We start from the raw sequence: 17,539 nt of genomic DNA, 5'->3' as shown, positions 1-17,539 counted from the left end.
GCTTTGAGGGGTGTTTCCTACATTCTGTTTTGGGGATAAAATCAGAAAATGCAAATACATTCCTTTTCAGATTTGCTCAGCTGCACTAATGGTGGTGCTGATGGTGCTGATGGTTGTTGATGAACATCCCAGAAGAAAAAGAGACAACTCTCTTGATTGCTGTTTTTCCACTGTTTGTTCATCTGAGTGGAGTTTATTGCTTGGCATAAGGCGCAGTTCAACCTCTAGAAGATAGAAGAGGAAGTGATCATTATTGCATACTATAGTGCAGTAGTTACCCATTATTAGCAATGTAATTTGAAGGGACCTAAAGTCACAAAAAAGAGGGACGTGGTAGCTCAGTGGGTTAGGACGCTGAGCTTGTCGATCAGAAGGTCGGCAGTTTGGCGGGTCGAATCCCGAGTGCCGCGTAACAGAGTGAGCACCTGTTACTCGTCCCAGCTTCTGCCAACCTACCAGTTCGAAAGCACGTAAAAATGCAAGTAGAAAAATAGGGACCACTACGGCGGGAAGGTAACAGCGTTCCGTGCGCCTTTGGCGTCTAGTCATGCCGGCCACATGACCACGGAGACGTCCTCGGACAAGCGCTGGCTCTTTGGCTTTGAAACGGAGATGAGCACCGGCCCCTAGAGTTGGAAACAACTAGCACGCATGTGCGGGGGAACCTTTACCTTTACTTTAAAGCAGGGGTGTCGAACTCAATTTCATTGAGGGCCGCATCAGCATTGCGGTTGCCCTCAGGGTGCCGGGTGGGCGTGGCCTACTGGGTAGACGTGGCTAGAGTGCGTATGGCCTACTGGGTGGGCATGGCCAGCTCTACATCGTTCGCATCAAGGGTGCTATGGGGGCCTGGGCAGGAGTGGGACAGATCTGAGGGTCTCTGGCAGAAGGAGGGTCTCTGGGCCAGGGCCAAGGCAGTGGGGGCCGTTCCCTCACTGTTTCCAGGATGGCTTCGCGGGCCGCATGAAACCACTTCGCGGGCCGGATCCGGCCCCCGGGCCTTGTGTTTGACATGTCTGCTTTAAAGTCACAAAAGTGTTTAAAAAGTAATACACGTTGGCAGCTGAAGTCCCTTCCACTTTGCCCTTTCTTGGTATCTTTTCAGTTCCTACCACAGAACTGGAGTGGGTTCCCCTGGAACTGAGCTTTGGAATCCCATTGTTCAGCTCAGACCTCAACCGAAAAGTCTGTCGGAAGATTGCCAGCCATGGATTATGCAGCAGAGAGAGGTGAGGCTTTGATGGAGTAAAAATAAAGGATAATAGCGTTTAGTTATCAGATCCTGACCTTGTCACTTTCTCTGTTGTCTCTTGGCAGCCTTCAAAAACTGTTACATTCCAGCAGAAAACTGTCCCTGCAGGTCCTTAGCTTTGTTCATTCATTCCAGGTAAATGTACCAATAACATATTCATTTATTTATAAGCTGATCAACTCCCAGCCACCCTGGGCAGTTTACAAATTTCTGTTCAGGATTTGCATCTGGGCAAGGGCTGATGGATAGTCTTTCGTCAGGAGCTGAAACGGGAGCATGTATCTCGTGGTCTTTTGTACCTCTGGGTGGGCTTCAGTACCATTGATCAGGAGGTCCCTGTGGGAACAGCTAAAGAAGCTGGACAGCTTGCAAAGTTGCGTTTGGCATTTGGACATGCTGGCCACATGAGTACAGAAATTGTCTTTGGACAACCCTGGCTCCCTCGGCCAAGAAACGGAGACGAGCACTGCGCCCTCAAGTTGGGACAGAACTGACAAGGAAACCTTTACAGGTGCATTGGGCAAACATCCAAAATACTGGTGTATGCAGAAGTGGGTGGATGTGTTTTTCAAGAATCTGTGGACTGAAAGAAGAGTTAAACATGTAATAATAATAATAATAACAACAACAACAACAATAATAAAGTTGGAAGGGACCTTGGAGGTGATCTAGTCCAAGCCCCTTCTCAGGTAGGAAACCTTATACCTGTGGTGACGAACAGAGCCCTCTCTATGGACACGCACGCTGTCGGCCCAGTCCTAGGCCTTCAGCTGGGTTTTATAAAACCTTTAGGCCTGCACCAGCGTGTGCAAAAAAAAAAGGTTCAATCAATCAATTGCATCATCTCGCGGGGAAAAAAAGATCTCGCAAAGCTGGAATTGGTTGATTGAACTTTTTAGTCCCAGTCTGCCATTACCACCACAGCCACGCCCACCCAATGGGCCACACCCACCCAATGGGCCACGCCCACCCAGCACCTGACGACACATAAATGGGTTTTGGGTTGCAGTTTGGGCACTCGGTCTCTAAAAGGTTCACCATCACTGCCCTCTACCATTTCAGACAAATGGCTATCCAGTCTCTTCTTGAAACTTCCAGTGTTGGAGCATTCACCGCTTCTGGAGGCAGGTTGTTCCACTGGTTAATTGTCCTAATGGTCAGGAAGTTTCTCCTTAGTTCTAGGTTGCTTCTCTCCTTGACTAGTTTCCATCCGTTGCTTCTTGTCCTGCCTTCGGGCACTTTGGAGAATAGCTGGACTCCCTCTTCTTTGGGGCAACCCCTGAGATATTGGAACACTGCTATCATGTCACCCCTCACCCTTCTCTTCCTTAAACTCTTCATGAATAGTTTGACTTTAAATGAAAGCAGTTTGCGTTTTTGCCCCTCTTTGTTTTTAGAAATCCTTCCCCTCCCTCCCCCTTTGCCCAAAGTTGCATATTCGTGTAATTGAGCCAACTGTTGAATCGTTGGGACAGCAAAGGAACCCCAGTACAGATGCCCGATTTATTCCCTACTGCAAATGGGGAATTCAGCAAAAGAATAGAAGAGGGGCTTGAGAAAGACCGTAATTCACTGTGATGAATCCTTTCATTATCAAAATAGAGAAATAGTTAATAAATTAGAACATAACACTTGCAACAGTCTTCCCCCCCCCATGCCCTACAATCTTTGGTGAAGTCCCCCCTCCCAAAAAGTTGCCAGGGTCTTCCTGTGTTCTTCTTCCAGTTTCCTATGCAAAATTAATTCTTGAGAAATCTGCGTTTAGCCAGGCTAGGGGGTGGGACTGTGAGTTAAGTACGGGTGGCCCTCGACGTAACAACCACAATTCAGCCCAAAGTTTCTGCTGCCAAGCGAGACAGTTCTTAAGGTGAGTTTTGCCCCGTTTCACAATCTTTCTTGCCGCAGTTGTTAAGTGAAATCACTGCAGTTGTGAAGTTAGTAAAACAATGGTCGTCAAGTGGATCTGGCTTCCCCATTGACTTGGCTTGTCAGGTCACAGAAGATGATCACGTGAAAAAACTCACCCACCCACCCCGGGACTTTGCAACCGTCATAAATATGAACCAATTACCAAACGTCTGAATTTTGATCCCATGACCATGGGGGATGCTGCAACGGTCATAAGTGGGAAAAGCACTTTTCCGGCGCTGTTGTAATTTTGAACGGTCATTAAACCAACGGTTGTACGTTGAGGACTGCCTGTGGTCAAACTGGCATCCTATTTGAACCCTGTGCCCTTCTTCTCATTTAGGAAAACATTTCAACCATGGAGTTGCTTTCAGAGGCCAGTTTTTCTTCTTCTGCGTCAAGTTTACTTTCTCATCCAACGTCCGCTGACGCTGGGGTTCCGCTGCCCGCCAAGAATCTCGTGTTTAAGGATGGCATGTTATCGGAATGGAGTGGACGGTCTCCTTCCTCGGTCCTAATTGCAGCCGTGCCCCCAGAACACCTAAAATAGCGTGGCGTTCACAACTTGCCTTTGGACTCGTGGTAACCAACTGCATTCAACTCACAGTGCCAATCTTCTGAAACTTGTGATGCTATCACAATACGTTCCCCTGCAGTGAAGGTGTTAATAAAAGTGTGTAATGTTACATTTCAATGGGGAAGGAAGGGGTAGGTGGAAGAGGCATTTTGTCTCCCCAATTCTTGCATGTTCTGCCATAACACACACAAAAAGCTTTTGTTAGCTGTTGGCCTGTCTCTTAACTCAAGACAATCGATCTTTCCTTTTTTCTTTTTTTTAACAGATAGACCCCTTCCTAAGCTTCCTGATCAGTGAAATTCTCTGCTGTCGCAAGGGATAAAATAGCATTTTTATATATTAGTAATGCTGACCTTAAATTTGCCTGGTTCTTTTGTATTACAATAATACGGAACAGCTAAAACGGTTTTTGATGTTAGAAAGGCACAAATTATACCCAAATAATGCTCCACAGCTGTCTGTGATTCTAGCAACACTCTTGAGGACTAGCAGTACAAGGGACTATCGCCAACCTACGTCTATTAACTACCTGATAAAAACAATGGTGGGAAGATTTTGGCATCGAAAGATCGATGCTATTTTGTACTGGGTTTTAATCTTACATTTTGTAAACATCTGCAGATGCCTCATGGGAAAACATTTAAGAGATCTAATTAATGTCTCCTTTCTAACTAAAAATCTTCTCCCACGGGCACATCATTGTAGAGTTAGCTATGCAAAAGTTTTACACGTAATGGATTTCAACCCATAGTCCTCCGTTTGTGTGAATTCATCATCCTGTGCAGAATTTGTCTTTGGGAAGCGGCAACAAGTATCCCAAAAGCTGAACCTGGAAATTTTGAGTCTGTTCCCTTTGGTTTCCAAGCACCCTTCATCGGGCAGCTTGGAAAATCGCTAGGTGAAAAGGTCTTGAAAAATACTGTATATGCGACAGCTCCTTTGACTGCGGGCGGGGTCCACAAAACGTTTGCAGACGTGATAACGATTTCCCACGTTGTCAAAGGCTACATAGGAAGAGTTTTCAGTGAGTTCTGTTCAGGGTTAACCCAGACCCTCAAGCAAAAAGGCCAAACTCGAGAAAACATTTACCTACCATGTAGGAATAGGCAGGTGACTGGGGATACTAGAACTAGTAAGCAAGGTATTAAAAAGGAAGGCAAGTCTGATGCAGAATTGAGAATCTTTTGAGGATAACCCTCTGGGGAATTTCCTAAATCATCCTGAAAGAACTGCCTGTTAAGCTTGCCTTTCTTTACCTAGGCCCTAGGGAGCCGCAAAAAAATGTGTGCGCATGCGCGTAGATGCACACATGCGCAGAACAGGGTTTGATTGAAGAGTGGAGCCAAGGCGAAATATGCACCTACCCTGCATATTTGAATTGATTGGTTGAATTTTTTCAGTCCCGCCCTTTTTTTTTTTTGGACTGCACGGCTGAGGACTGGGAGCCGCGGGAGACGGCTGAAAGAGCCGCATGCGGCTCCGGAGCCACGGGTTGCAGACCTGTGACCTAGGGCAAGGGTAGGTAACCTTGGCTCTTTTATGACTCATGGACTTCAACTCCCAGAATTCCTGAGTCAGGAATTCTGGGAGTTGAAGTCCATGAGTCATAAAAGAGCCGAGGTTGCCTACCCCTGACCTAGGGCGTTCACTTGTTTCAGAGGAATAGATGCCGAGGGGCGTTTTAGTGGACGGCCACAGCAGTTGAAGTGGTTGGTTCATTATTTAAAAAGTTAATTGGAAATGATTCGTGCTGGAGTCTTTCTAGAGTTATGTCAGTGTTCCCTTCCTAGAAGGGCAAGAGAAACGTGCACAGTGTTGTTTAATACTTAACGGTAGTTTTGTAGGGCAGATAACAGATTCTGTAGTGCGGTTCTGCTAATTTCAGGGTCTTCTCAGCAGCTGCAGAGTCTAAAAATGCAGCTTGTAAGAAGTTAGGAATTGGAATGGTTTCCTAAAATCATTGTGGCCTAAAATGGATGATCCGGGACTTGCAGGAAGTATGGCTAGTTTCTTTCACTGTTTTTTCTTTCTTTTTTCTTTTTTTTTAATGCAAATCAGCAGGCTTGAACGGTGGGGATGTCTGTGGGACCAAGAACATAAGAGAGCACATTTGACATTCCAGGAGGATATAGCAGGAAATGTTTATTTGTTTTTTTTTAAAGGATTTGCTGTCCATTAGAACTTAGGTTGTTGATATCGTTTCATTCCCTCTCTCACACACACACAACACACACACACACACACACATACATACAATGCAGTAATCCCCTTCTATTTCTATTCACCAATTCTGGTTCTATTTTTCTGAAGAACAGGAGTAAACAAATTTGTATAAACAGCCCTGCTTTTATCAATCTTTTTCTCCTTTCTCAGCATTTTATACCCTCCTTTCCTTCTTTATATTAGGATAGGTCTTTAATACTATACTTAACACACAGTTTCACCTAAAAATGTAATTTATCACCATACGGCGGAAACTTGACAGTCAGTACTTCACATACCACAGCTGTTACTTAAGAGCCTTCTAACCAGCAAGGAAAAAAATAGGAAGAGGATAAATATGAAGATTGATTGCAGTTCAAAAGCCGGTTATGGTCCAGTGATATTGGGAAGCCAAATTGTTTAGGAAGCAGGCTCATTTCTGGGCATAAACAGCAGCTTATTATATTGAAATCTTCAGGCTGAAGAACCCTCTCGTGGAAATAACTAGATATCAAGCTACTCTTTTAAATATTGGATAAGTTGGCAGCTAACATGGTTTGTCCAAAATAATTTGGTCTGTTCGAATAACTGACTTGGTTATTGCAATTACACAAGGCAAGAATATAAGGAATAAGGGGAATAGTGTTATAATTATTTTGCATGAGAATTATTCTAAGAGGAGCTATTCTCTCTCTCTCACACACACACATACACACACACACACACATACACACACATGTACCCCAGTTACTATGATGCTCGGGGCAATATTTCATGTGACAGAAGAGAGCCAAGATCGGGGTTCCTTCCAGATTACAACCGTCTCTTGTGACTTGCCCGCTCTCAACTGCCCTCCTTCAAGGCTCCTGTGAAACCTTTTTGCCACCCTAAAATGCCACTGCTTTCAGTTTCCATCTACAGTTACAGTGTGTAAAAGTGAGGGGTCTTTGAGCTTGCTTGTTTTCTTACAGACATTTCATTACCCAAATTAGGTATCTGATGCTGTTACCCTGTTTAAGTAATGAAACGTCTGCAAGAAAACAAGCAAGCTCAGAGAGCACCAAGGACCCCTCGCTTCAAACCTGAGCTACAAATACGGTACTCTTCTTTAATGTGTAGAAGATTCAGTTGCCCCAACCTCTCACACACACACACACAAACTATGACAAAATTCACGCCCCATGTATGTTTGTATATTGACAAACTAGTGGATTTCCCACGTGTTTGAATTTTCAAAGGTGGGACAAGAATGGCAGCCATTTTGTCATCCTGTTTTCCTTAAATGTAGAATGGACATCTGCACCTAGAAATTCACCAGAAAAGCCTCAAATTTCAGAGCTATTCAAGAGATGGGCAGAGATTCCCATCTCACCTTGATTCAGGCTTCTTACTTGATTCCCAGATGTCAGATAATACATTCCCTTTTTTTTTGGTCCAATAACTAACCTCAAAGCTTCCATAAGCTACCCTTTTTGGATGCAGTTATGCAAGGCCTGACAATCCAGAAAGGTAACACTTAAACTAGATATGAAGGAGATACTGAATGGTGAATAATGGCTATATTGCAAGGGGTCCTGGGTGGGTGATTCTGTAACAGAAAACAGAGATACAAAGCAGAGCCTTAATTTGTCATTTTGGGTTTTTTATGCGTGCATATGCTATACTTTAGGGGTTTTTTTGAATGATGATTTAAATATACTGTGAACAAAGGCAGAATTTTAACATCTGTGGGATCCATTATTTTTTTTAATTGGTTTTGGGTGTTTTTTTTTCCAGCAGCTGTTACTTGTCCAGAATCAAGTTAGTAGTATTTTAGGCCATAACATTTCGTGGTTTGTCTTTGTGCTTCATCATTAAGATGTAATCTGCTTTTTGAATTTAGAGTAAACGAGACATCCAGAAATAATATTTTTATTGGACTTGCTCTGTGAGTTTCTCCAGAATATATATACATACACACATACAACCTCTTCTTCCCTCAGCTACCTAATCATCTAAATTCTTTCTTTCAATAATCCTGTTACTTTTCTTTGTATTTCCTCACTGTTTTTAATGCTGCTGGCATTTTGGAAGGTTTTAAAACATGGGACAGTAACAACCATGAAACAGTCCAGTTTCTTTCTTCCTAATCCAATTTTGACCATATACAGTGAAATGTACAAATGCTGGAATTCAGTTAACTTATTGGAACATGTAACATAAATGTTTACAAATAAAATTGTGTTGCTAGTCTGGAACATTTGCAGATGCCTTATTTTGACATTTGAGCATTTTGATGGTAGATGAATTTACATGTGCAGGTAGTCCTCAACTTACAGTCATTCGTTTAGTGACCATTTGAAGTTACAATGGCACTGAAAAAAGCAACATGACCATTTTTCACATTATGACCATTGCAGCATCCTCATGGTCATGGGATCAAAATAAGAATGCTTGGCAACTGGCCTGTATTTATGACAGTTGCATAATGATCACCTATTGCGACCTGAAACAAAGTCAATGGGGAAGCCAGATTCACTTAACAACTGCAGTGATTCACTTAACAAATGTGAAAAGGAAGGTTGTAAAAGGGGACAAAACTCAATTTCTGTCTTGCTAACCAACAGAAAATTTGGGATCAATTCTGGTCATAAGTCGAGGACTAAACTGTATGTCTAGTTCCTTTGGTTGTATTACTAAACGGTTAATCAAATGCTTCCCAGAGATAGGGGTTTTTCCCCACTTAATTATGGGATGGAATCTCAAGCTTAAAAATAAAGAACTTTTTACTCGGTTACTTTAGCAGCTAAAATAATAAATTGCCTAACACGGGAAAGCTTTAGATAATTTAATAATTGAGATGTAGATGGACATGGCCACCTGAGTGTGTATGTATGTATGTATATATATATATATACAGTATGTGTATATATATATATATATATATATATATATATATATATATATATATATATATATATATATATATATACACTGTAAACATGAATGTGTGTATTTGTGTGTACTTTTTTAGCAGATTTTATTTTTTTTCTCTGGAACATGGATTTCTGTTGCTAGGGTACTTGCAAATGTTTATTAATCACAGTCTAATAAAAGAAATAAATTGGAGGTGTACTTTCTTTGGTTGTGAAGATATAAATTGACCACTGAAAAATAGTATTAGTGGTAGAACAGTGTAATGTGTACAGGTAAAGGAGTAGTCCTGTTGAATTTGGCTTGTCCAAATCGTTGATGAAGAGAGCCCTGGGGCACCCCACTACACACTTCCCTCCATGTAGATGCATTTCCATTGAGGACCACACGCTTGGCTGGGGAATGCTGGGAATTGCAGTCCACACATCTTAAAGTTTCCAAGGTTGAGAAACACTGATCTAGTTACTACAGTGTGCATATTATTCATACTTACAATATGAACATGCTACACAATAAGCATGTTAAGCAATGCCAGCCAATTTTTTACATGATCAGTTTGAATTTTTAATCAGACTATTTGACAGATTTCCAGGGCATTTACAAATAAATAAGGAAAGAATCTCCCTGGGAAAGCAAAGTTGCAACACTTTTCCCTAGAATCACCTCTGGCGACTCAGAAGCTACCCAGACTTGCATCATACGTATATGATGAATGGCTATATATTAAGTTAAATAAATAATCCAGATTTATTTGATATGGACAGGAACGTGCAGAAAACAAATCTTTGGATCTCCTAATCCCTCCAAATATTTTCTCTGCCTCTATGGTTGGGATTTTATTTTGTTTTTTGGTGTGTATTTTTTATGAAATACAGTTACTGAATCAGCAAGACGTCTGTAATATTTGCCTATCAACATCTGTCCTTCCATTCAACCGTTTGTGTTCCATACTTCCCTGGGTAGGTTCCATCTTTTTTTCTTTTTGTGACACACAAGAGGACAGCTGCGCTGAAATCTGATTTAGCCATCAAAATGTTTGATTTGCTATTGAAAAGGTAGGAACCAGAGTGACTGGGATGAAGTAGCTTTTGTTCTCCACTGTGTCTCCTGCTTTCTCATTTCATTCCCTCTGCATCTCAGTTGCTTTTTTGCCGCTCGACATTTCTTTCTGGTAAGTTCATAGGGATTTTTCCTCAATATCTTGAAACTTCAGGGTTTCTGGAATCTGCTGATGATCTCTTAACATGGAGCTTGGCTGTTCAGCTTGGGGATGTGAGAACTTGAGTTAAATATAGATTTCTTTTTTTCCCCCTGAACTCACAACGTGACGCTGTTAGGTAAAGCCAGATTGCTATGCCTTACCTAGTTTTTGAGGTGCATAATTTTAATTATCCCAAAGGTGTTTTTTTCAAGAGGCAACTGAACTTTCCTGTTTTTCTTTGAAGACATTTCGCTTCTCATCCAAGAAGCTTCTTCAGCTCTGACTGAATGGTGATTTGAAAGAGGGGTCAAAGAGGACATTTATGTCAGAACTGAACAGCTCTCTCTCAATAGAGGGGGAGGGATACGACATCATCTATCTCCAGTCTACAACACAGTCCTTTCAGCAGTTCCAAGAAGGCTCCACACCCATTTGCACCACTCAGGTGACCCTGAAGACACAGATAAACCTCCAGGTGGCCTCAATGACTCTAAAAGAAGGCAAATGACCAGCCGTCTGCAAGAAATATAAATCCTTCCATTCCCCACCATACAGTCAGAGCTGAAGAAGCTTCTTGGATGAGAAGCGAAACATCTTCAAAGAAAAACAAGAAAGTCCAGTTGCCTCTTGAAAAAGCAGCTTCAGGACAACCATGATCTGGATGATTGAGAATCTCCATAAACATAATTTTAATTGCTTTTAGGGTTATAAGGCACACAAGGCCAAAATACCTGTAACCAGGGCTTTTTTTGTCATAGAACGCTCAGAACGGAGTTCCGGAACCTTTTTTGGATGGAACCTTGTAGGGTAGGCAAGGCAGGTTGTATGACATGTGTGAGTTCCGGCACCTTTTTCTTTTACAAAAAAAGCACTGCCTGTAACTCAATTTAAGTTCTTGGTCAGACTTTGTGAGTTAAACAGAGCGTGGAGGTGAACTAGTTAAGAGCAGTGCCAGAATGCTGGAGTAGGAGAATTTAGTTACCTGATTTAAGTTTCCCTCTTCCCCACTTAAACTAACCCTTTAATTACAAGGTAGTCCTTGAGTTACGACTACAATTGGGACCAGCCATTCCATTGCTAAGCAGTATGGTTGTTGAATGAGTCACACCTGATTTTACAGTCTTTTGCCACAGTTGTTAAGTGAATCGCTTAGTCATTAAGCAAATCCAGTTTCCCCCCCCCCCCTCATTGACTTGGCTGGTTGGAAGCCAGAAAGTCGCAAATGGTGGTCACATGACCCCGGGAAGTTGCAACTTTTATAAATGCACTCCAGTTGCCAAGCCCCAGAATTTTGATCACGTGACAGTGCGAACATTGTGTTGGTCATAAGTGCGAGGATTGGTCGTAAGTCACTTTTTTCGATGCCATGGTAATTTTGAAAAGTCGCTAAACAAGTGGTTGCAGGAGAGGGAAATCCAGTCTGTTTTACCTTGTATTATGTATGCTTTGCGTTTACCTTAAGCAGCAGAGATGAGGACCCTGCGCGGGCATATTGAAGGGGTTAGGAACATTTGGACTCAGTTACTAGAATATCAACAATTAAATCAGATAAATGCAGCTTTTTCTGGGCTTGATGTGACTCATCCTAGCAGGGGTAGGCAACCTTGGCTCTTTTATGACTCGTGGACTTCAACTCCCAGAATTCCTGAGCCAGCATGGCTGAGCTTGGAAACTTCTCCATTTCCCCTCAGCATGGCTGGCTCAGGAATTCTGGGAGTTGAAGTCCACAATCATAAAAGAGCCAAGGTTAGTGAAACGCAATACTCTGGGTCATGTGCATAGAAGGAACTGTCTGCTACTTATTTGGTGTGCTAAACATCCGATAACAAAGATTTTAAAGCTTATTAAGACTAGAAACACCTCCCAAACTCCACAAAGGCCTGCCCTACAACAATCTTCCCACATTTCCTAACTAGGTAGTTCTCGACGTTCAACCATTTCTTTAGTGATCATTTGAAGTTACAATGGCATTGAAAAAAGTGATTTGCAACTGGTCCTCACACTTATGACCACAGTAACATCTCTACGTTGACGTGATCAGAATTCGCATGTATTACGATGGTTGCACAGCCTTGTGTTATGTATTTGCCATTTACGACCTTCCCAGCTGGCTTCCGATAAGTGAAGCCAATGAGGAAGCTGGATTTGCTTAATGACCATTTGATTCACTTAACAACTGCAGTGGTTTGCTTAACAAGGGCAAAAAGGTCATAGAATTGAGCACGGTTCACTTAACAACCACCTTCATTAACGATATTCTGGTCCCAATTGTGGTCGTAAGTCGAGTGTTACTGTGTAACTAACTCTTAACTTGCAAGTATTTTAACCATGATTTCCATATGAAGTCTTCTCTCCCTTCCCTTCCTCTCCCCTTCTCTCTTCTCCTCTCCCCTCCCCTCCCCTCCCCTCTCCTCTTCCCTCTCCCCTCCTCTCCTCTCCTCTCATTACACAACAAAGTTTGTACAGCAATCCAGACTGGATTGTACATCAGAATGAATGGTGATTGGAAATATAACCATTTACAGTAAATCTACTTCCTTGCCGTCATCTCATTCTTTACAATAGTGATTTCTTATTATTTTAACTAGTCCATCAACTCTTCTTGGAAGAGGTGAGGTATGTATCTTCAGCCAGAATTCTTCCATTGCCAATTAATCCTTATTTATAGCATCTGACATTTTTCTACATTTACAGTAAATCCTTATTTTTTTCCCCCACTTCTGTAAAATTCCTGGAAAGGAAAAGCTGTTTAATCTTAAGATTGGGGAAAGCAGGGTACAAGAAAATAATTGCTTCTTAATTCTTTAGCACCTAGTAGATTTTGCACTGCAGCATCCGGCATTGTCAGTATAAAAGTTCCTTATGCACAAGGATATAAGTCTCATTAGATGCTCTCTTCACAGGTATTCCAAATGATGGGCGAAGAAATAGGATCATGCCCTACCTTGAACGTATAAAGAATCATAAAATTGAACCTCAAAGATCAACTAATCCTGTTGTGTAGCCAGTCCTTTGCAGGCAATAAGCGAGAGGGAAGGTTGCAAACAGGAATATTGCTTTAATGAGTCAAACAGTAACAGAACTGAGACAGAGGCTGCTGCGCAGCTACTTATACAGTTGGCCACTAAGCGGCGGCCAATAGGTTTAAAGGAACCCATTCCCTCCCCAAATCATCCAATGATCTTCTTGGAGACAACAAGTCTGGCTTAGTCAGCGACCGTTACACAGACACACCATTGAGCAACCTTAAGCAGCATTCAAACAGACCCATGAAACAGTTCAAGTAAAAATCCCAGTACATTACAAATCCAATCCTCTGCAACGTACAGGATAACCCAGTAAACCAGTGTTTCTCAGACTTGGGAACTTTAAGAGGTATGGACTTCAACTCTCAGAATAGCTGGCTGGGGAATTCTGGGAATTGAAGTTCACACCTCTTAAAGTTCCCATTAAACCATCTATTAGACAGGACAGTTCATCCTCTTCTTAAAAGCCTCCAAAGAGATTTGTACAAATTGTATCATCAGGTTTTTCCTTATGTGGAATGAAATCTAGACAGTTGCAATTTATACCTACTACTCTTATTTCTTGTTTCTCTGGTCATAGAAAACTGTGACCATATTCCCCGTAGCTTCCTTTTATGGACCTGAAAGTGAAGTACATCATCTTGGTACCTTTGGATCGCCCTGCTATGCTGTTCTATGTGAGGGATTTTACCCTCTAGTTTTACAATTTAAGCCTTTGTGTTAATCGAAGAAAAAGTGATCTGTTCTCTTGCAGATTTATGTTAAGCTACCATTTCTTTTAAGGCCTGCTAGTATAATAGTATGGCGGTGCTCACTGCAAATTCAAGTCAGTGACATGCCAGGATGATGAAGTTGAAGAAAAAGCATCTTGGAATGTTTTGCAGAAAAAAAATAGGGATAGTCCTGTCAAAATACAGGCAGTCTTCAACTTACATCCACAATTGAGCCCAAAAACGCGTGTTGCTAAGTGAGAAATTGCTGTAGCCTCGGGTTAAAATATTGTAGGCTAGTCCTAAGGCACAAATATCTTACTCATACTTCTTCCCCCATGGGAGAATGCAGGCATTGGAAAATAAGGCTGTTCTGTTGTCTCATCAGAATGCAAACTCTTCTTGTACTGCCACGTTTGCTGGTCAATTAGGCAACAGGAGAAAAATTTGTCAGATAATGATACCCTCATTTGGGAGAATCCCCCATTCTAACTCTGATTTGGTTTACTCCAACTGCTGTATATCTTGGTGCAGGTTTTCAGTTTCCAAAATGACATCCAGAGGCATGGAAAAATAGTTTGTACTATTTTCTCACATTTATCCCTAAGAGAATTCTCTGGTATCCCAGGTTGGAAATTTCCCAGGTCCAATTTTGTTCTTCCTGCTTTAGACTGACCTTCAAGCAAAGCATGGAACAAGTATAGAACATAAATGCTGAAATAAGGGGATATTTGCTCCAAGTATGTGCTCCAGCCTCGAGCAGTTTTTAAGAAGCTAACCGTTGGATTTCTGTATTCTGGGTGATTTGATTTTTCTTTAATGCACACATACACATACACAGACATAGAACATAGAATAATAGGGTTGGAAGGGACCTTGGAGATCTAGTCCAAACCACTGCCTGTGGCAAACACATGGCGGAAAGATAAGACAAAAGCACACACATTAAATAAGTCGTTGTTCCTACTCCAGTGCCCAAACTCTACTCCATGCTGGTATTTTGCACCATTGTTACCACTACAGTAGTGGCCAAAATTGTGGAAACCTTTTGGTAGAAATGCCACCTTTGGTTAAGTTTCCACCAATTTTTCTTCTAATTTCTTTATAACTGTAGCCTTGTTCACATAATAATAATAATAATAATAATAATAATAATAATAATAATAATAATAATAATAATAATAATAATAATAATAATAATAATAATAATAATAATATAATAATAATAATAATAATGATGATGATGATGATGATGATGATGATGATGATGATGATGATGTTGGAAGGGACCTTGGAGGTCATCTCTAGTCCAACCCCCTGCTCAGGCAGGAACCCTACACCATTTGTACATCGCTTTCTGGGCAACCAGTCAACTCTTTGCACCATTACTTTAATTTTATTACATTTTACAAGCTCACTAAATGAAAGAACACAAAAAACCCCACCCAACTTGATAGCGAGCACATAACACACTGACAAATGTCCTCCTCTCAGCTTCAATACATGACATCAATAACTGAATCCTACTGTGATCTGATTGGCTCATTGCCAAAACAAGATGACACCTGATTGGCTCTCTAAACACTCATGCTCATTGGCTACAATCAGATGAAGGAAAGCTACCTGATATCAAGCTTAAGCAAGTTGTGCTTCCTTTTTCCAATTATTTAGCTATAACGTTTCATAGAATACAGTACAGATAATTGAACAAACTTTGTTGCATTACATTCTTGATTAAATTATCTTTCCATTGATATATAATTTTATGGTACTACTCCAAAAAAAAAGTGGTGTTATTAGCCATCAAACCTCAAAAATACACTTTTCCCAAAAGGTTTTCACAATTTTGGCCACTACTGTAAATCAGGGGTCCCTAACCTGTGGGCCACGGCCCAGTACCGGTCTGTGGCCTGTTGGCCACTGGGCCACAGGAATGTCTGTCGAGTGTACACATATGTGCAGGCACCCTCCCCACTCACACTAGTGTGGCCGTGCGGGTGCTAGTGGCCCCACTGCAAGCATCACATGGGCACTAGTGGCCCATTTGTACATGTGCGTGGGCTGTAGTGGTCCCTTTTGCGCATGTGTGTGGGCAGTAGTGGTCCGTTTGCACATGTGCATGGGCGCCAGCACCGCTGTAGGTGCGTGTGGGCACTAGCTCCACCACTGTCTGTGTGCATACATTTTCCTGCTCCCTTTCTGCTAGGCTTTGATCCGTTAAAGCCTTCGTGTGACATTTTCTAGTAACAGAGAGAAGATCTGTACTCTCTAATCTGGGCCATGCCGCATGTAGAATTCTCTGCTAATTGAGATCGATCTATAAATGTCTCAAGTGAGGTGCCCTGAAATCGCCAATCTAAACCAAACTTAGCATAGAGACAGTGCAAGCAAATTAGACATAGCAAAAATATAATTGGGCTGCAATTTGAGCAGAATTGAAAACTATTTAAAAATAATAAGCCTCAAGTTAAATGTGACATTTTCTAAAAATAATCAACACCTCAAGGAATAGAAGGGAGAGAAAAACAGACCAGGTTTTCATCTTTATTTAACTATTTGTATTAGAAAGGGAGTCATTGGTCAAATGACTTATTAAATAGTATTTTATAAATTCATAAGAACTACTCAAAATTTTCAAACTTAAACCTGAATAAAAATGACTTTTATATCACTGAAGCCAGCTCATTGCTGTACAATACACTTGAAATTACATGTTCAGCTTCTGCAACATTTATGGGCTTTTGAACCTCACAAAGAAAGACGCTGTGTTTGGATGGCATCAAATCAAGGCAGATAAATTCTGCTATAGATGGCAAAGTCCTATCAGCCCTTCAGGGTATTCCAGATGAGGAAACCAAGATAGTAAAAGCCAAGAATAATTTTATTATAAAATTATGGTAGCAAAATTTTGCAAGTCTGTATGTGTTTCCTCCTTCCCTCCCTCCATATTTGTGAGAGCTAGGGAGGATGTTGTCTAAACATTTTCTCAGATTATAGGTCTGCCTCATGCTCAGGTTTTTTTCTTCCTGTCCATTGAGGTCATTCCTTCTGTACATTACAGTTGGAAGGAGAAGGAGAAGGAGAAGGAGGAGAGGAGAGGAGAGGAGAGGAGAGGAGAGGAGAGGAGAGGAGAGGAGAAGAAAGGGAAGGGAAGGGAAGGGAAGGGAAGGGAAGGGAAGGGAAGGGAAGGGAAGGGAAGGGGAAGGGGAAGGAAAGGGATTCTATTTTCTCCTTGCAGCCATGTCAGTCATGCAGGAATTGCATATTCTCTTGACCCACTGAGTCTTGCTTAAGCAATATACATTTTGTAAGTTCTCCTTCAGGCTAGCTAGATTCTGCTGCCCTTCCAATTAGGAGTTTGCAAATTCAGGCCTTCAGATAGTTGACCAACAGTTCATAGAGCCCTTGCAGTAGTTGCTGCCAGAATGTAATTAGTAGCATGGCCAAAGGGAGGAAAGATAAAATACAAGAATAGCTTAAAATCAAGCAAGGAAACAGCAAAGAACAAAGCTGTGGAATCTTAATTGAACCAAGGCGTGTTTTGAACCTTTGAATAACACATCAGGGGCTGTACTCATCAAAGTATGGAGGACATGATGACAAGCAAAGATTCCACCACTTGTGTCTTAGTTTGATTTTTGAGCCTGGCTGCCTGAGATCTCCCAATTACTCCTCACAATCTAAAATGAAGAAGACAACCATGTGTTATCACTAAAATCTTTGAGACTTCAAAAGTTTTAAATGTCTGCT

General features: G+C 41.6%; 1 protein-coding gene across 6 annotated transcripts in view; it reads left to right on the top strand.

Moving 5' to 3' along the window:
* Window positions 1-17,539, top strand: part of FAM91A1 (family with sequence similarity 91 member A1) — a 61,028-nt gene that overhangs the window by 37,096 nt on the left and 6,393 nt on the right. The window contains exons 22-25 of one of the 6 annotated variants that reach the window (XR_014026064.1): window positions 1,106-1,229; window positions 1,318-1,387; window positions 3,504-5,228; window positions 5,358-8,176. Coding sequence is in view for 4 of the 6 variants with exons in the window: in XM_081324893.1 (XP_081181019.1) it covers window positions 1,106-1,229; window positions 1,318-1,387; window positions 3,504-3,710 (401 nt within the window). In the remaining 2 variants the exon portion in view is untranslated. Of the gene's footprint in view, window positions 1-70; window positions 1,230-1,317; window positions 1,388-1,470; window positions 1,599-2,314; window positions 2,377-3,503; window positions 8,177-17,539 lie in introns of those variants that run through there. The other 5 variants (XM_081324895.1, XM_081324893.1, XM_081324896.1 and 2 more) reach the window with 5 other exon arrangements.

The sequence above is a fragment of the Vipera berus genome, assembly GCF_964194415.1.
Source record: "Vipera berus genome assembly, chromosome: 3".
Taxonomy (NCBI): domain Eukaryota; kingdom Metazoa; phylum Chordata; class Lepidosauria; order Squamata; family Viperidae; genus Vipera; species Vipera berus.
Note: the sequence above shows the minus strand (reverse complement) of the source record. Positions and strands in the feature narration are given on the sequence as shown.